The sequence below is a fragment of the Bubalus bubalis genome, chromosome 17 (assembly GCF_019923935.1).
Source record: "Bubalus bubalis isolate 160015118507 breed Murrah chromosome 17, NDDB_SH_1, whole genome shotgun sequence".
NCBI lineage: Eukaryota > Metazoa > Chordata > Mammalia > Artiodactyla > Bovidae > Bubalus > Bubalus bubalis.
This window is the reverse complement of record NC_059173.1, coordinates 69,123,354-69,143,715: the sequence shown is the minus strand read 5'-3', so window position 1 is coordinate 69,143,715 and position 20,362 is coordinate 69,123,354. Positions and strand designations below refer to the sequence as shown.

Genomic DNA, 20,362 nt, shown 5'->3' with positions numbered 1-20,362 from the left:
CTTAATGTAACAAAAAGAATTTTAATTGGTTGCTAGTGATTCTGGAGGAGGCAGGAGCTTCCTGAATTTTCACATAGGGTCAGGAGAAGAATAGTTAGCTATACAAAATAAATTAAAATAGAAAAGAATAAAGGCCCTCTATGGTTGCATGCCATGAATTGTGCTTTGCTATCATACTTGTTACATATATTTATGACAACACAAGATGATGGTGTCTGGGGTGGAGAGACGGGCTACATGATGATCCAGAGCTACACTGAGTGGGTGTGGTTTAATGAAGGAATTTTAAATCATGACAAAGTTTAAATATAGGAAATACACAAGATAAGGGTTTTGAGCGTCAGTATGCCATGATGATATTTAAGAAAAATTTCCCTGGAAGTAGTGTGTTGGTTGGATTAAAAGACTAGAAAATTTGAACAGGGAATATATATATATATTTATTAACAGAAAATATTTAATAATAGCATGTTACTATTATTATCCAGGGATAGCATGATAAAATTTGTACTGAGGAGATAGTAATAAAAATAGAAAAGAACTAATCTGAGAATATTTTAAGAAGAAAATGATATAGAGATGATGATTGATTTATTAATGAAAGAGGATAAGTCATGTACAATTCTTTAATTTTAACTGAATGATAGATGATCCAACTGATGTCAAATTGACAAATACCCCAGAGGAAATGCCACCTAGAAAGAGGTATAGAACTTAATTCAGGTGAGAGGACGTGGGGAGATACTCCAGCAAAGTAACTCTTGAAGTCATGAAACATATGAATATTTTGATGGAAATAATATATAGCTGTGGTCTTCAAACTTTAGAACACATGAGAATTACCAGTAGAGATCTTTAGAAATTCAATTCCAGCATGCTTTCCCACTTCTATAATATTTCTTTTTTGCTGTTTTTCAGTCATTGAGTCATGTCTCTGCAAGCCCATGGACTGTAGCATGCCAGGCTTCCCTGTCCCTCACTATCTCCCTGAGCTTGCTCTGATTCATGTGCACTGAGTTGGTGATACTGTCTTACCATCTAATCCTCTGCCATCCTCTTCTCCTTTGCCTTCAGTCTTTTTCAGTGTCTCAGACTTTTCCAGTGAGCCAGCTCTTCTCATCAGGTGGCCAAAGTATTGGAGCTTCAACTTCAGCATCAGTCCTTCAATGAATATTCAGGGTTGTTTTCCTTTAGGATTGACTGGTTTGGTCTCTTTGCTGTCCAAGCTTTCTTTGCAAGGAGCAAGAGTCTTTTAATTTTAATAATCTTTCTAGACATCAGGATATCTAGGTAAGAGCCTGAAAATCTTTTTTTTTAAACAAGTAATTTAGGTGATTTTGATGCAGGTGGCCCAGGACACCCTTTGAGATCTCTCAGAGACTGTAAGAAGAGCCCAGTACGAAGCCAGAGAAATGCTTAGAACTCTAAGCAGTAGGAAGGACTGTGAATCAAATCCATGAAATTGTTAGGAAAGGCAAAAATAAGATTATAGCATAACCAGAGCTAGGGGCTCTGGTCCAAGAGCAAGGGGCTGGCATGGATCAGATAGACTGTAAAAGGGAAGGGGCGTGAGGGTGGAGGCAACATATAGTCACCTATCTTTCACTCACATCCTGTCTGTATCTTTTGGTTTCAGTTGTGTTTCTTATAAACAACATATAGTTGGGTGATTTCTCTCTTTTAACTAGAGCATTTTGTCCATTTTAAAGTCTTTCCCAGTCCAAATCTGCTGGTAGTAATGAGTCTAACTCATATTAACATATTTCCTCATATGTTGTGTGATTTTCTATTGTGGGCTTGAATCTTTACCTGAGAGAATTCTTTTAACCCCAGGGATGAAGTTGGGTTCCTCTGAAGAGTATTTGTGTTTCCCTTGCCTAAGCACCCTCAGTTCAGTTCAGTTCAGTCCCTCAATCATGTCCGACTCTTTGTGACCCCATGAACCGCAGCATGCCAGGCCTCCCTGACCATCACCAACTCCTGGAGCCTACCCAAACCCATGTCCATTGAGTCGGTGATACCATCCAACCATCTCATCTTCTGTCATCCCCTTCTCCTTCTGCCCTCAATCTTTCCCAGCATCAGGGTCTTTTCAAATGAATCAATTGTTCATATCAGGTGGCCAAAGTATTGGCGTTTCAGCTTCAACATCAGTCCTTTCAATGAACACCCAGGACTGATCTCCTTTAGAATGGACGGGTTGGATCTCCTTGCAGTCCAAGGGACTCTCAAGAGTCTTCTCCAACACCACAGTTCAAAAGCATCAGTTCTTCGGCGCTCAGCTTTCTTTATAGTCCTACTCTCAAACCCATACATGACTACTGGAAAAACCATAGCCATGACTAGACAGACCTTTGTTGGCAAAATAATGTCTCTGCTTTTGAATATGCTATCTAGGTTGGTCATAACTTTCCTTCCAAGGAGTAAGCATATTTTAATTTCATGGCTGCAGTCACCATCCGCAGTGATTTTGGAGCCCCCAAAAATAAAGCCACCCCCTGTTTCCACAGTTTCCCCATCTATTTGCCCTGAAGTGATGGGGCCGGATGCCATGATCTTAGTTTTCTGAATGTTGAGCTTTAAGCCAACTTCTTCACTCTCCTCTTTCACTTTCATCAAGAGGCTCTTTAGTTCTGCTTCACTTTCTGCCACAAGGGTGGTGTCATCTGCATATCTGAGGTTATTGATATTTCTCCCACAATCTTGATTCCAGCTTGTGCTTCCTCCAGCCTAGCGTTTCTCATGATGTACTCTGCATATAACTTAAATAAGCAGGGTGACAATATACAGCCTTGACATACTCCTTTTCCTATTTGGAACCAGTCTGTTTTTCCATGTCCAGTTCTAACTGTTGCTTCCTGACCAGCATACAGGTTTCTCAAGAGGTTAAACACCCTAAGGAAGGACAAATCTATATTGTTTTCAACTAAAGTCTTGACTTGAAATTTTTCATATCATCCTTTATTGTGAATTCAGGCTAAAAACTACTGTGAAGGTTGGCTTAGGTTTATGAATTCTCGAAGGACATTTTTACTCCTCTGTTTAGGACACCAGGTTTCAAGTCGCTAATTTTCACTCAGCAGGCAGGGGTTTATTCCTAGCTCCCTTTTACATTGAAAGCTTTGTGCATCTAATTTTATTGGAGGAACTCCTGTGAAACACTCCCTCTCCACACTGCCCTCATCCCCAAAGGCCCTGGTCTTATCTTCTGCCTCCTGAGTTCCACAAAGTCATTAAAATAAAAATTCAAGGACACTGGGGTTTGGTAAACACTCTGAAGCTCAAAGCTGAATTCATGCTGTATGCACTCTAGGTGCATCACTTAATATTTTACTGTTTTTACTGCCAATTTTTTTTGTATTTAAAAGGATATATTTGATAAATTTTTATATTTCTGGCAGCATTTGCTTTCAGGGAGGAAGTGGTCAGTGTATTTAGTATCAAAACAGTGTTCCCTTTAGTAATTCTTTTAGTGATGATTTGTAAGAGGTAAATTGTCTATCTGTCCTGGCCTTATTTTATGCTTGTGATAATTAATTATATGTGTCAACTTGACTAGGCTATGGTACCTAGTTTTTGATCAAACACCAGTCTAGATATTGCTGTGAAGGAGTTTTTAAGATGTGATTCACACTTAACTAAGTAATATTTGGGTAAAGCAAAAAATGTTCCATAATATGAGTGGGCCTTATCTTATCAGTTGAAGGCCTTCAAAGAGAATACTGATATACGCCCAGGAAGAAGGGATTTTACCTTTAGGCTGCATTCCAACTCAAGACTGTGACATCAACTCCTGCAAGAATGTCTAACCTGCTGGCCAGCCCTGAATTCCAGATTTGCCAACCCCCACATGAGCCAGTTCCTTAAATCTCTCTAGTCTCTCTACCTCTATTCCTTCTTCCCCTCATTCCCTGTCTTCTCTCTTCCATCGCTGTCTCTCTCTCTATCATTTCCACTATTTGTTTTTGTTTCTCTGAAGAATTCTGACTGATCCAGTATTCATACTTTAAAATAGCTTATCTGAGTAGAAAATTTTGAATAGGCAGTTGTTTTCTTCCATAACTTTCACAATATTGCTTTATCCTTTGACCTCTGTCATTGCCATTGAGAAGTCAAAGAATTAGTCCATTATAGGTTCTCAGTCTTTCTTCTCTTGTTGCTGCTGTAAGATTTTATCTTTGTTTCTCCTTATTAAAAAATGTCTTATGATTGATGATTATGTATATAATCATCAGTGTCTCCTTTTCCCATGTATGAGAATGCGTTCCCTTCAGAAGCGCCCGTCAGTTGCCCTGACCTTGCAGTGTGTCCTGGGGTGGTGAGTACTACCCTCAGTGTGACTTCTCAAAGGCAATCTAAGCGCCTGCTGGCCTTGCCCTTGAAGTTTTGAACACCAGCTGTGAGTCACTCTCTCAGGCATTTGAATATCAGCTGCAAAGAGGTGCCCTGGGCACTGGGTACCATCCGAGCAGCACCACCCCAGAGCTCTTCCTCTCCCTTGAGGTAGGGGTAGTACCACTGCCTCTTCCTCTCTGTCCTTGCAGCCCTGGAAAAGCCCACTGCTTCATGCAGTGCTGCTCATTCTCCCCTTCTTACAGCTTTAGCTTCTCATACATGTGTGGTCAGGCTTGCCTGTGGCTCAGATGGTAAAGAATCTGCCTGCAGTGCAAGAGACCCAGGTTCGATCCCTGGATTGGGAAGATCCCCTGGAGACGAGAATGGCAACACACTCCAGTATTCTTGCCTGGAGAATTCCATGGATAGAGGAGCCTGGCGGGCCACAGTCCGTGGGGTTGCAAACAGTCGGACATGGCTGAATGACTAACACTGTCACTTCACACAGCTGTCTTTGGTTCTTTTTATTGTATCGTCTCTAACATTCTCAGCGTGGTTTCTGTTTCCCTGACTGGTTCCTGACTGACACAAGTACCCATCGTATATTTAAATACACAAAAGAAGATATGAAGATGTAAGCATGCACATCTACTGATAGTGACCCAGCGGCCCTCAGGGCTTTCTGTCACACTGTTTTGTCATGCACATCCAGACAAGTGTGTTTATCAGTTGTGCTGCCTCTCGAGTGGTTGTCCTTAATGGAGTATCATGCTTTTGTTTAATAAGAGTTTTTGAAAAATCTTAGAAATCCTAAAATTTGGGGCTTTTTAAAATAGTTAATACAGGAATTGGACATTTTCAGAGAGTAACTAATTGTGTCTGAGATTGCTGGGTGATTATCATCATCCTAATTTATAGATGAGGAGGTAGATCCATGATAGACTTAGGTGAATGCCTGAATGCTTCTGTGGGCATTCACGGAAGTCAGTGCAATTTGTGATAGTATGGAGACAGTACTTGGCACTTGGTATTGTTGAAAATATTTCCTGTTATGTAAAACTGACCATCCCATCATTGAAGAGGAGTTTTGAGTAGATTAACATTTATATATTTTATATATATAATATATATACACAATACAAGTATATGTAAGTATATATAGATATGTATGTATCTATGTATACAGACATATATATAAGTGTATGCATATATGTGAATGTAAACTATCTTAGTGCAGACGCCCTAGAGCAAAGGCCATACTTCTGAGATGTCTGTGAAATGACACCTGAAGTAGTAAGATAATGGGCATCTTCTTTTAAAAACCTTTTGAAAAGCTAAAACTAGAAATATTTACCTTGTATGGTCAGGCTCTTATACAGTGTTATTTGTTTTAAAAGGCGTGAAAAATGTTTTCTCAACAAGGCCCTTCCCTTTGGGAAGTGGGTCGCTTGCCACTGCCCAGCAGTGAGTTCATGTCTGTGAATGACTGCTGTATGTGAGGCACCTTCCTGCCAATGTGGCAGATGTAAGTGATGTGGGTTTGATACCTCAATCGGGAAGACCCCTGGAGTAGGAGATGGCATCCCACTGCAGTTTTATTTCCTGAGAATCCCATAGACAGTCCACAGGGTACAAAGCACTGGATATGACTGAAGCAACGTAGCAGGCATGCAAGCTAAGCCCTCGTAGTAAGAGCTAACATCGTGCAGCGCCTTAGCTGCCAGGTCTAACCAGTTCATTTCATTGGCATTTAGCTGTTGATCAGTGAGTGTATATTTCTTAAGTGTGAAGGTTCTTGACAAAGTTATATTTGTACAGCTGTCTGTATTTGCCAGTGTCTCCTTTTCTCTTCTCTTTTCCTTTCCTTCAAATTTGTTGAGAATCTATAATATAACAAATGAGATGGACATTTATCAGTGAAATTTTGTTAGAAAATAAGAAAATTAATCTTGCCACATGGAATACCATTCTGTGTGGCATGAAGCATAGACTAATAAAAACCACAGACAACTTATGTGTTCTTTTTGGTCCCCATTGTCAAACCTTTGAGACTTCAAATCTCATTATCAAATTATCTCAATTTAAAACACCAGTTTTGGAATTTGGGGATGAGGCCCATTGAACACTAGATTACTCTCACCAGATATAATGCTTTCAACTAGCAGAGTGAATATAGTACAGATATTTATTTTATTACATTTCCCAATTTACCATATGTTGTTGGGACACATTTTGCTAGTAATTTGAGCATTGGTAACATTATTTTTGTTTATATCTGGGAATCACATGTTCAATCACTTTTATATAGGTAATTTCTACAGGTCATGTTTATCTCAACCTCAGGGATTCATTTAATTGAATACAGCTCTCCTAAATATCTTCATTTGATAGTTCTGATGTTTCCATTCTTGCACATCCTTGAAGCTTTTTACAGAATAAGAATCCTATTTTTGAAAAGACTTTTGCACAGTTATTTTAAAATGCATGTTTTAATGTCCAGTGTAAAGCTTCATTATGGTATGCAAGTATACAAGCTCTAAACAGAGGTAGAATAATGTTTTGTAATAAACACATATTTTTATGACTATCTTATATATACACACATATGTAAAATTTCTACTTACAAACTTAATTGCCTTAGCTTGGGCTCAGTCAGTGTTAGTCACTCAGTCATGTCTGACTCTTTGTAACTCCAGGGAACGTAGCCCACAAGCTTCTCCATCCATGGAATTTCCCAGGCAAGAATCCTGGGGTGGGTTGCCATTTCCTCCAGGGGATCTTCCTGACCCAGGCATCAAACCTGGTCTCCTGCATTGCAGGCAGATTCTTTACTGTCTGAGCCACCAGAGAAGCCCTAGCTTGGGCTCTCAGGAGTCTGAGACCAAGTTCCTGGCTGATTTAGCTCCTGTTGAGGGCTCTTGTGTTCTCACATGATGGGAGAGAGACAGAGCTCTCTTCTCCTGTAAGGACACTAATCCCTAGGATTAGGAATCAGTAGGATCAGGAATCCACCCTGATGACCTCATTTAACCTTAATTACTTCTTTGCTCCAAATATGGCTATGCTGGGGGTTAGACCCTCAACATATTGAAGATGGATACAATTCAGTCCATAGCACATATGCTCTTTAAAACTATAGTAACGTAAGAAGTATTGTGAGTTGTCCTGTAATCTCAACTCATATAGATGGGCTATCTTTATAGTTGTTCAGATCTTTCCATATTTTCCAGTGTGCATATTTCTTTGCATGTGTGTGTGCATCCAAAGTATATATGTTAGTGTTTATAGTTTACGTATTATTCTATAATCTAACATTCTCATTTAACACTTCCTGAATTTTTTACAGTAGAAATACACTGTATACTTATACATTGTTTAAATGTTTGAGTACTAAGTTTTTTTTAAACATACTGAATTATATATACATTCATTTTTACAACTCATTTTTTGTATAAAATATACGATGTAACAGAGAAGAAAATGGCAACCCACTCCAGTATTCTTGCCTGGAAACTGCCATGGACAGAGGAGCCTGGTGGGCTGCAGTTCATGGGGCACGAAAGAGCTGGACATGACTAAGCAACTAAGCAACAACAGCAGCGTGTAAAATCTTCTTAAAAGAAAATGTGTATCTTTCCTTTATACATTTTGGGTGCTATGGAGTATTCTTACTATATTGTATTAATATATTACAATAGACTTAAACATTTATTATTTCCTTGAGAGATATTAAATTCATTTGCAATATTGCAAAGGACTTCCTATTTCAGAGCCCTTATGTAAGTACAGGGTAGATTTCTAAGTTTTGAATAAGAACAATTTACCATTAGATAAATATTGCCAAAGTGTCTTTTGCAAAGTGTATGTTGATACCACATCCTTTATTAATCTGGCAAAATATTACCTAAAAGTTTTACCCAACATTAGAGATGAAAATCGGAGAAGGCAATGGCACCCCACTCCAGCACTCTTGCCTGGAAAATCCCATGGACAGAAGAGCCTGGTGGGCCGCAGTCCATGGGGTCACTAAGAGTCGGACACGACTGAGCGACTTCACTTTTCACTTTCACGCATTGGAGGAGGAAATGGCAACCCACTCCAGTGTTCTTGCCTGGAGAATCCCAGGGACAGGGAGCCTGATGGGCTGCCATCTATGGGGTTGCACAGAGTCGGACACAACTGAAGCGACTTAGCAGCAGCAGCAGCAGCAGCAGCAGAGATGAAAATAGGAGGTAGTTGTTTTTAGTTTTGTACTTCTGTTATGTTTAATGAGTTTGAGCATTATCATATTTATTTATGCTTTATTCTTTCTTATAAGAATTATCTGCCCTTATTCACCTTAACTTTTGGTTTATTTGTATCTTTTCATCTTAGTTATAGATCTCTGCATTATTATGTATACTAAACTGTTTTTTATATATTTTCAAAATGTTGTCTTTTGATTTTTAAACCACAAGTAAATAATGAATAAGTGAAATAATGAATAAGTGAATGAATGATAAGAAAGACAAACACCGTTAATTAAAGTGTAAGGTAGTTATATAAACTACCATGTGTAAAGCAGATAGCTAATTTGAAGCAGCTGTATAGCACAGGGAGCCCAGCCTGGTGCTCCGGGACAGCCTAGAGGGGTGGGATGGGGGTGCATGGCAGGGAGGCTCAAGAGAGAAGGGATATATACTAATATATAGTTATGACAGTTGTATGGCAGAAACCAATACAGCATTGTAGAGGAATTATCCTCCAATTAAACAAAAGTTAAGTACAATGTGGCACATGTGTTAAGGGCACATGTACTCAGGCCACTGCAGGGTCCTGGAGGAGCGGTGTCTGAAGCAGGGTGGGAGGTAGACGGTCCCCTGTGCCAGCTGAACCTAGAGCTGTGCTTTAAAATGTGAGTAGAAATCATTGCCAGAGAAAATGAAGTTATTCCAGGGAGGGGATGCAGCAATCCAAATAGAAAAGAACAAGATCTATTCTGGAAATTAGATATAGTTCTCTGTGCCGAGGTCCTGTACAATGAGAGTGGTGAGATGGAGCCACAGAGATGGAAGAGTATTAATTGAGCAGCTTGGTTATCACAATAAGGCACTTAAACTTTCCCTGAAAACTGGGAGAAGCACTGATAAGTCAAGATTTGGATTTTAGGAAGACTATTCTAATACAAATATGAAAAATAATATGGAAGCAGTCTGTCTGAAAGCAGGTAGACCAGCTTGTGGTCTACTTGAAGCAGGCATTAATCTTTTAATTGTCGTAATGGAAATGACCCCATCAGTGTGGAATATAAAAGCCTTTAAATGTCCAATAATTAAAATTGAGTTAGTTCTAGGATACTATATACCCAGAGAATAGGGGATAATTGGGTTAGAGAGATTTTTCATTTTCTTCTGTAGATTGATACTTTTGCATTATTTGAGTTTTATTTTTTAATCAAGGATAGACTTTCTTAAAGAAATAAAGTTTGAAGCTAATCAATAACAGAAATATTGAGTGTTTTGGTGGACCAGCAAATCAGTATGAAACCCCAATTTTGACATGACTGCAAATGTGGGTGTGATAATACTTGGTTACATTACTATTTTATAAGTATTCCAGTAAAAAAATGTTTCTGCTCTTCTTAGTTGTAGTCAGATTGCATCTGGAACCATGTGTTCCCAGATCAGTTTGGACAATGTTCAGGAGAAAGGAACTGCAAGTGAAATGACATACAATCATGTCAGATAAGAAAATGGAGATGCTGTGCCTGGCACAGGTCTGAGGAGATATTTAGCTTTGGTTACTGATGATGTATAAATTCAGACTTAAATTGAAGAAAGTAGGGAAAATCACTAGACCATTCAGGTATGACCTAAATCAAATCCCTTATGATTATACAGTGGAAGTGAGAAATAGATTTAAGGGACTAGATCTGATAGACAGAGAGTCCCTGATGAACTATGGACAGAGGTTCGTGACATTGTACAGGAGACAGGGATCAAGACCATCCCCATGGAAAAGAAATGTGAAAAAGCAAAATGGCTGTCTGGGGAGGCCTTACAAATAGCTGTGAAAAGAAGAGAAGTGAAAAGCAAAGGAGAAAAGGAAAGATATAAGCATCTGAATGCAGAGTTCCAAAGTATAGTAAGGAGAGATAAGAAAGCCTTCCTCAGTGATCAATGCAAGAAATAGAGGAAAACAACAGAATGGGAAAGACTAGAGATCTCTTCAAGAAAATTAGAGATACCAAGGGAACATTTCATGCAAGATGGGTTCGATAAAGGACAGAAATGGTATGGACCTAACAGAAGCAGAAGATATTAAGAAGAGGTGGCAAGAATACACAGAAGAACTCTACAAAAAAGATCTTCACGACCCAGATAACCATGATGGTGTCATCACTGACCTAGAGCCAGACATCCTGGAATGTGAAGTCAAGTGGGCCTTATAAAGCATCACTATGAACAAAGTTAGTGGAGGTGATGGAATTCCAGTTGAGCTATTTCAAATCCTGACAGATGATGCTGTGAAAGTGCTGCACTCAATATGCCAGCAAATTTGGAAAACTCATAAGTGGCCACAGGACTGGAAAAGGTCAGTTTTCATTCCAATTCCAAAGAAAAGCCATGCTCAAATGACCGCACAATTGTACTCATCTCACACACTGGTAAAGTAATGCTCAGAATTCTCCAAGCCAGGCTTCAGCAATACCTGAACTGTGAACTTCCAGATGCTCAAGCTGGTTTTAGAAAAGGCAGAGGAACCAGAGATCAAATTGCCAACATCCGCTGGATCATGGAAAAAGCAAGAGAGTTCCAGAAAAAATTCTATTTCTGCTTTATTGACTATGCCAAAGCCTTTGACTGTGTGGATTACAATAAACTGTGGAAAATTCTGAAAGAGATGGGAATACCAGACCACCTGACCTGCCTCTTGAGAAATTTGTATGCAGGTCAGGAAGCAACAGTTAGAACTGGACATGGTACCATGTTAGAACAGACTGGTACCAAATAGGAAAAGGAGTACATCAAGGCTGCTTATTTAACTTATATGTCACCCTGCTTATTTAACTTCTATGCAGAGTACATCATGAGAAACGCTGGGCTGGAAGAAGCACAAGCTGGAATCAAGATTGCTGGGAGAAATATCAATAACCTCAGATATGCAGATGATACCACCCTTATGGCAGAAAGTGAAGAGGAACTAAAAAGCCTCTTGATGAAAGTGAAAGAGAAGAGTGAAAAAGTTGGCTTAAAGCTCAACATTCAGAAAACTAAGATCATGGCATCTGGTCCCATCACTTCACGGGAAATAGATGGGGAAACAGTGTCAGACTTTATTTTGGGGGGCTCCAAAATCACTGCAGATGGTGATTGCAGCCATGAAATTAAAAGATGCTTACTCCTTGGAAAGAAAGTTATGACCCACCTAGATGGCATATTCAAAAGCAGAGACATTACTTTGCCAACAAAGTTTCGTCTAGTCAAGGCTATGGTTTTTCCATACATGATTGGGTCATGTATGGATGTGAGAGTTGGACTGTGAAGAAAGCTGAGTGCCAAAGAATTGATGCTTTTGAACTGTGGTGTTGGAGAAGACTCTTGAGAGTCCCTTGGACTGCAAGGAGATCCAACCAGTCCATATGAAGGAGATCACCCCTGGGTGTTCTTTAGAAGGAATGATGCTGAAGCTGAAACTCCAGTACTTTGGCCACCTCATGCAAAGAGTTGACTCATTGGAAAAGACTCTAATGCTGGGAGGGATTGGGGGCAGGAGGAGAAGGGGACGACAGAGGATGAGATGGTTGGATGGCATCACCGACTCGATGGACATGAGTCTGAGTGAACTCCGGGCGTTGGTGATGGACAGGGAGGCCTGGCATGCTGTAATTCATGGGGTTGCAAAGAGTCAGACACGAATGAGCGACTGAACTGAACTGACTGATAGATGATGTGTTTGCCAAGGAGAAATAAGAAAAATTCATAAATTTCTAATGAACATTGAAACGAGGCATTGGAGTTATAACAGGGCAGATTTGATTAAAAAAAAGAAAGAAATTGTATGGGTGTCAGTTTTTTTTTAATGCCTGGAAAACAAACACATCTGATATTTTTGCCAGCTTCTCTTAAACTGGCAAAATTGCAGTAGTCAGGCCTTCATTTAACTAATGCTTAAAGCTAGTTGTGTTGTGATAGACTCCTTATGGTTCAGCCACATTTATTTATATGTAAATGCATCTAACATTTTATGTGTGTGTTTCTTTTTTTGTTAAATACAACTAACATTTTCATTTCTTAAACTGGTTATACTAGACTTCTTTTTGTGTTTCCACACTAACACACCAATAGGTGGTATTGGCAATAATAAATGATTGGTTTTCTTTTTCTTTTTTTTAATTTTATTTTTTAACTTTACAATATTGTATTGGTTTTGCCATATATCAACATGAATCCTCCACAGGTATACACGTGTTCCCCATCCTGAACCCTCCTCCCTCCTCCCTCCCCATACCATCCCTCTGGGTCATCCCAGTGCACCAGTCCCAAGCATCCAGTATCGTGCATCAAACCTGGACTGGCGACTCATTTCATATATGATATTGTACATGTTTCAATGCCATTCTCCCCAATCATCCCACCCTCTCCCTCTCTCACAGAGTCCATAAGACTGTTCTATACAACAGTGTCTCTTTTGCTGTCTCGTATACAGGGTTATTGTAAATTCCATATATATGCATTAGTATACTGTATTGGTGTTTTTCTTTCTGGCTTACTTCACTCTGTATGATAGGCTCCAGTTTCATCCACCTCATTAGAACTGATTCAAATGTATTCTTTTTAATGGCTGAGTAATACTCCATTGTGTATATGTACCACAGCTTTCTTATCCATTCATCTGCTGATGGACATCTAGGTTGCTTCCATGTCCTGGCTATTATAAACAGTGCTGTGATGAACATTGGGGTACACGTGTCTCTTTCCCTTCTGGTTTCCTCGGTGTGTATGTCCAGCAGTGGGATAAATGGATCCTAAGGCAGTTCTATTTCCAGTTTTTAAAGGAATCTCTGGCCATTCATACGCCCAACCTTGGCTCTCGGTGGTCAGATTTCGTGTCCTATCTGGCGGAAGGGGTGACAGCGCCTCTAGGATGAAGCTCATGAGATTTTTGATGAAATTGAGTTACGAAACTGTAACCATTGAATTAAAGAATGGAACACAAGTCCACGGAACAATCACAGGTGTAGATGTCAGTATGAACACACATCTTAAAGCAGTGAAAATGACCCTGAAGAACAGAGAACCTGTACAGCTGGAAACACTGAGTATTCGAGGAAATAACATTCGGTATTTTATTCTGCCAGACAGCTTACCTCTGGATACACTACTCGTGGATGTGGAACCAAAGGTGAAGTCTAAGAAAAGGGAAGCTGTTGCAGGAAGAGGCCGAGGCTGAGGAAGAGGACGTGGCCGAGGCTGAGGCTGAGGCAGAGGGGTCCTAGGCGATAATGTCTCTCAAGACTACTATCTCAAAGTAGTGGGGCAGGAAGACGGATACCTGACAGAGGAAGATTAAGGCCAAGGCAGAGAAACGTGAAGTCCTAAGCTATAATGTTGCTGGAGCTTACTGTTTCACAGGGAAGAATGTTCAAGTTTTTTGTACAGGCTTTGTTTGTTTGTAGCAGTTTTTAATAAACATAAATGTAACACACACACACACAAAATAAATAAAGGAATCTCCACACTGTTCTCCATAGTGGCTGTACTAGTTTGCATTCCCACCAACAGTGTAAGAGGGTTCCCTTTTCTCCATACCCTCTCCAGCATTTATTGCTTGTAGACTTTTGGATCGCAGCCATTCTGACTGGCGTGAAATGGTACCTCATTGTGGTTTTGATTTGCATCTCTCTGATAATGAGTGATGTTGAGCATCTTTTCATGTGTTTGTTAGCCATCTGTATGTCTTCTTTGGAGAAATGTCTATTTAGTTCTTTGGCCCATTTTTTGATTGGGTCATTTATTTTTCTGGAATTGAGCTATAGAAGTTGCTTGTATATTTTTGAGATTAGTTGTTTGTCCGTTGCTTCATTTGCTATTATTTTCTCCCATTCTGAAGGCTGTCTTTTCACCTTGCTTATGGTTTCGTTTGTTGTGCAGAGGCTTTTAAGTTTAATCAGGTCCCATTTGTTTATTTTTGCTTTTATTTCCAATATTCTGGGACATGGGTCATAAAGGATCCTGCTGTGATGTATGTCAGAGAGTGTTTTGCCTATGTTCTCCTCTAGGAGTTTTATAGTTTCTGGTCTTACGTTTAGATCTTTAATCCATTTTGAGTTTATTTTTGTGTATGGTGTTAGAAAGTGTTCTAGTTTCTTTCTTTTACAAGTGGTTGACCTGTTTTCCCAGCACCACTTGTCAAAGAGATTGTCTTTAATCCATTGTATATTCTTGCCTCCTTTGTCAAAGATAAGGTGTCCATATGTGCGTGGATTTATCTCTGGGCTTTCTATTTTGTTCCATTGATCTATATTTCTGTCTTTGTGCCAGTACCATACTGTCTTGATGACTGTGGCTTTGCAGTAGAGCCTGAAGTCAGGTAGGTTGATTCCTCCAGTTCCATTCTTCTTTCTCAAGATTGCTTTGGCTATTCAAGGTTTATTGTATTTCTATACAAATTGTGAAATTATTTGTTCTAGCTCTGTGAAGAATACCGTTGGTAGCTTGATAGGGATTGCATTGAATCTATAAATTGCTTTGGGTAGTATACTCATTTTCACTATATTGATTCTTCCAATTCATGAACATGGTATATTTCTCCATCTATTAGTGTCCTTTTTGATTTCTTTCACCAGTGTTTTATAGTTTTCTATATATAGGTCTTTAGTTTCTTTAGGTAGATATATTCCTTAGTATTTTCGTTGCAATGGTGAATGGAATTGTTTCCTTAATTTCTCTTTCTATTTTCTCATTATTAATGTATAGGAATGCAAGGGATTTCTGTGTGTTAATTTTATATCCTGCAACTTTACTATATTCATTGATTAGTTCTAGTAATGTCCTGGTGGAGTCTTTAGGGTTTTCTATGTAGAGGATCATGTCATTTGCAAACAGTGAGAGTTTTACTTCTTCTTTTTCAGTTTGGATTCCTTTTATTTCTTTTTCTGCTCTGATTGCTGTGGTCAAAACTTCCAAAACTATGTTGAATAGTAATGGTGAAATTGGGCACCCTCTTGTTCCTGACTTTAGGGGAAATGCTTTCAATTTTTCACCATTGAGGATAATGTTTGCTGTGGGTTTGTCATATATAGCTTTTATTATGTTGAGGTATGTTCCTTCTATTCCTACTTTCTGGAGAGTTTTTATCATAAATGGATGTTGAATTTTGTCAAAGGCTTTCTCTGCATCTATTGAGATAATCATATGGTTTTTATTTTTCAATTTGTTAATGTGGTGTATTACATTGATTGATTTGCGGTTATTGAAGAATCCTTGCATCCCTGGGATAAAGCCCACTTGGTCATGGTGTATGATCTTTTTAATGTGTTGTTGGATTCTGATTGCTATAATTTTGTTTAGGATTTTTGCATCTATGTTCATCAGTGATATTGACCTGTAGTTTTCTTTTTTTGTGGGATCTTTGTCAGGTTTTGGTATTAGGGTGATGGTGGCCTCATAGAATGAGTTTAGAAGTTTAGCATCCTCTGCAATTTTCTGGAAGAGTTTGAGTAGGATAGGTGTTGTTAGCTCTTCCCTAAATTTTTGGTAGAATTCAGCTGTGAAGCCATCTGGACCTGGGCTTTTGTTTGCTGGAAGATTTCTGATTACAGTTTCAATTTCCGTGCTTGTGATGGGTCTGTTAAGATTTTCTATTTCTTCCTGGTCCAGTTTTGGAAAGTTGTACTTTTCTAAGAATTTGTCCATTTCTTCCACATTGTCCATTTTATTGCCATATAATTGCTGATAGTAGTCTCTTATGATCCTTTGTTCTTCTGTGTTGTCTGTTCTGATCTCTCCATTTTCATTTCTAATTTTATTGATTTGATTTTTCTCCCTTTGTTTCTTGATGAGTCTGGCTAATGGTTTGTCAATTTTATTTATCCTTTCAAAGAACCAGCTTTTGGATTTGTTGATTTTTGCTATGGTCTCTTTTGTTTCTTTTTCATTTATTTCTGCCCTAATTTTTAAGATTTCTTTCCTTCTACTAACCCTGGGGTTCTTCATTTCTTCCTTTTCTAGTTGCTTTAGGTGTAGAGTTAGGTTATTTATTTGACTTTTTTCTTGTTTCTTGAGGTATGCCTGTATTGTTATGAACTTTCCCCTTAGGACTGCTTTTACAGTGTCCCACAGGTTTTGGGTTGTTGTGTTTTCATTTTCATTCATTTCTATGCAATTTTTATTTCTTTTTTGATTTCTTCTGTGATTTGTTGGTTATTCAGCAGCGTGTTGTTCAGCCTCCATATGTTGGAATTTTTAATAGTTTTTCTCCTGTAATTGAGATCTAGTCTTACTGCACAGTGGTCAGAAAAGATGCTTGGAATGATTTCAATTTTTTTGAATTTACCAATGCTAGATTTATGGCCCAGGATGTGATCTATCCTGGAGAAGGTTCTGTGTGCACTTGAGAAAAAGGTGAAATTCATTGTTTTGGAGTTAAATGTCCTATAGATATCAATTAGGTCTAACTGGTCTATTGTATCATTTAAAGTTTGTGTTTCCTTGTTAATTTTCTGTTTAGTTGATCTATCCATAGGTGTGAGTGGGGTATTAAAGTCTCCCACTATTATTGTGTTATTGCTAATTTCTTCTTTCATACTTGTTAGCATTTGTCTTACATATTGCGGTGCTCCTATGTTGGGTGCATATATATTTATAATTGTTATATCTTCTTCTTGGATTGATCCTTTGATCATTATGTAGTGTCCTTCTTTGTCTCTTTTCACAGCCTTTGTTTTAAAGTCTATTTTATCTGATATGAATATTGCTACTCCTGCTTTCTTTTGGTCCCTATTTGCATGGAAAATCTTTTTCCAGCCCTTCACTTTCAGTCTGTATGTGTCCCCTGTTTTGAGGTGGGTCTCTTGTAGACAACATATATAGGGGTCTTGTTTTTAGCCAGTCTTTGCCTTTTGGTTGGGGCATTCAACCCATTTACCTTTAAGGTAATTATTGAGAAGTATGATCCCCTTGCCATTTACTTTATTGTTTTGGGTTCGAGTTTATACACCCTTTTTGTGTTTCCTTTCTAGAGACTATCCTTTAGTATTTGTTGTAGAGCTGGTTTGGTGTTGCTGAATTCTCTTAGCTTTCGCTTGTCTGTAAAGTTTTTGATTTCTCCTTCATATTTTAATGAGATCCTTGCTGTGTACAGTAATCTGGGCTATAGGTTATTTTCTTTCATCACTTTAAGTATGTCTTGCCATACCCTCCTGGCTTGAAGAGTTTCTATTGAAAGATCAGGTGTTATCCTTATGGGAATTCCCTTGTATGATATTTGTTGTTTTTCCCTTGCTGCTTTTAATATTTGTTCTTTGTGTTTGACCTTTGTTAATTTGATTAATATGTGTCTTGGGGTGTTTCGCCTTGGGTTTATCCTGTTTGGGACTCTCTGGGTTTCTTGGACTTGGGTGATTATTTCCTTCCCCATTTTAGGGAAGTTTTCCACTATTATCTCCTCAAGTATTTTCTCATGGTCTTTCTTTTTGTCTTCTTCTGGGACTCCTATGATTTGAATGTTGTAGCATTTAATATTGTCCTGGAGGTCTCTGAGATTGTCCTCATTTCTTTTAATTCGTTTTTCTTTTGTCCTCTCTGATTCACTTATTTCTACCATTCTATCTTCTAATTCACTAATCCTATATTCTGCCTCTGTTATTCTACTATTTGTTGCCTCCAGAGTGTTTTTAATTTCATTTATTGCATTATTCATTATATATTGACTCTTTTAAATTTCTTCTGGGTCCTTGTTAAACCTTTCTTGCATCTTCTCAATCCTTGTCTCCAGGCTATTTATCTGTGATTCCATTTTGATTTCAAGATTTTGGATCATTTTCACTATCATTATTCAGAATTCTTTATCAAGTAGATTCCCTATCTCTTCCTCTTTTGTTTGGTTTGGTGGGCATTTATCCTGTTCCTTTACCTGCTGGGTATTCCTCTGTCTCTTCATCTTGTTTATATTGCTGAGTTTGGGGTGTCCTTTCTGTATTCTGGCAGTTTGTGGAGTTCTCTTTATTGTGGAGTTTCCTCCCTGTGGGTGGGTTTGTACAGGTGGCTTGTCAAGGTTTATTGGTTAAGGGAGCTTGTGTCAGTGTTCAAATGATTGGTTTTCTCAGCACTACTGGATCTCTCCTCAACTTAACCATTTACACCTTCTTCTCTCACAAGCACTCTGTGTATACGCCTAAATTATCCTCATGCTTTTGTCAGGTCGGTTTATTTTTCTTCCTTGATTCTTGCCTCATTGCAACAAAGATTTGGAACAGTAGTCTAAAGTGTTTAAAACAACAGACAAACTATAGCTCAGTTCACCTCAAGCAGATAAATCTTTTGTTAGACAGACATTCCCAAGATATGGGAGCAGGCTGACCTCAAAGGAGTCTTCTTTTTCCCTGTTGCTGCTGCTAAGTCGCTTCAGTCGTGTCCAACTCTGTGTGACCCCATAGACGGTGGCCCACCAGGCTCCTCTGTCCATGGGATTCTCCAGGCAAGAACACTGGAGTGGGTTGCCATTTCCTCCTCCAGTGCATGAAAGTGAAAAGTCAAAGTGAAGTCGCTCAGTCGTGTCCGACTCTTAGCGACCCCATGGACTGCAGCCTACCAGGCTCCTCAATCTATGGGATTTTCCAGGCAACAGTACTGGAGTGGGGTGCCATTTTTCCCTGTTAGCTTCCCCTTTTTTATACTTCATGTTTCCTCCTTTGGGTTATGCTTTGTGCAAAATAGGGCTTGTGCCTACTACCAGTCAATGAAAGGGAATGCAAATGAGCATGCGCTCAAAGCCAATTGACAATTGCAAGTTATATAATAGCAGGCTGTGTTGTTTATATCTTCCCATAATTCAGTCTTTGTTATAATCAGATGTAGAATATTTGTGAGCCCTTGGTTGGCCCTTAGTTGCCTAAGGTTACTTGGAAAAGCCCCTGTGGTAAGTTTGTATCACTGTGTCTCTAGGGTATATTTGCAGGAGTTGGAAAAGTCTCTGTGGTTATTTTTGTAGCATATCTGTGAGCTTGCATCCCTTTCAGCCAGCAACCCCTCATTGCTCATGCCTAACTTCCTACCTAACAGTTTTAGTGTTTCTTGAAGTTTTCTTCCCCACACCCATTAATATTTTATTCTCTCACTAACGAAGAGAATGGAGTTCCCTGAAAAAGAGCTGCCCTCTGGTCTTGCTATGGCAGATACCCCAGAAGATAAGACTCCAGCCTCATCTGTGGCTTTAAGGTCTGGTGCCTGGACAGATGGTGATCACCCGACAACCTGGCATTAGCCTAGACTACACTGGGTTATGAGATGTACTCTGCTTGTTCCTCATCCCAGGCTGCAGATATGATAGTAAGGCCTCATGAAGGCAACAGTTTGTTTTTTCCTGGTTAACTGATGTATTTCCAAGATGACTTAAAGTTTAAGCTCTAGGAAATATTGCTTACTTGGTGGAATTTGGACCATCATTTTGCAAATATTCTCAAGTTCTTTGATTGGAAAGTGGATGTATTAGGGTTCCCCAGAGAAATGGAGCTAAAAGGACATATATAAATATGAAAATGTGTATATATGTGTGTGTGTGTGTGTGTGTGTACATTTATTGAAGGAATTGGGCCTGTGATTATAAAGATTACACAGATTAACAGGCCCCCAGATCTGCAGATGAGTTGATAAACTCAAGACCTGCTGAACCCACGGTGTAGCTCGAGGCTGAGGCTGGCAGTCTCAAGACTCAGGAAGAGCCAGGAAGTCTAGGTTCAATTCGAAAGGAAAGGAAAACAGGCACTGTGCCAAGCTGAAGGTAGTCAGGCAAGAGGGATCTCGTCTATTTGGGGGAGGACCAGCCC

The 20,362-nt window shown here is 39.1% G+C and overlaps 2 protein-coding genes across 2 annotated transcripts in view; both read left to right on the top strand.

The window, feature by feature from the left end:
• Nucleotides 1-20,362, top strand: part of DCHS2 (dachsous cadherin-related 2) — a 266,320-nt gene that overhangs the window by 122,213 nt on the left and 123,745 nt on the right. The window lies entirely within an intron of this gene.
• LOC102398887 (small nuclear ribonucleoprotein Sm D1-like) lies at nt 13,447-14,024 on the top strand. Its single transcript, XM_044930578.1, has one exon. The coding sequence runs from the start codon at nt 13,462-13,464 to the stop codon at nt 13,765-13,767; it is 306 nt and encodes a 101-aa protein (XP_044786513.1). The 5' UTR covers nt 13,447-13,461; the 3' UTR covers nt 13,768-14,024.

What these genes read in the sequence shown, in the direction of transcription:
- LOC102398887 (XM_044930578.1), top strand. Translation starts at nt 13,462, where the DNA reads ATGAAGCTCATGAGATTTTTGATGAAATTGAGTTACGAAACTGTAACC.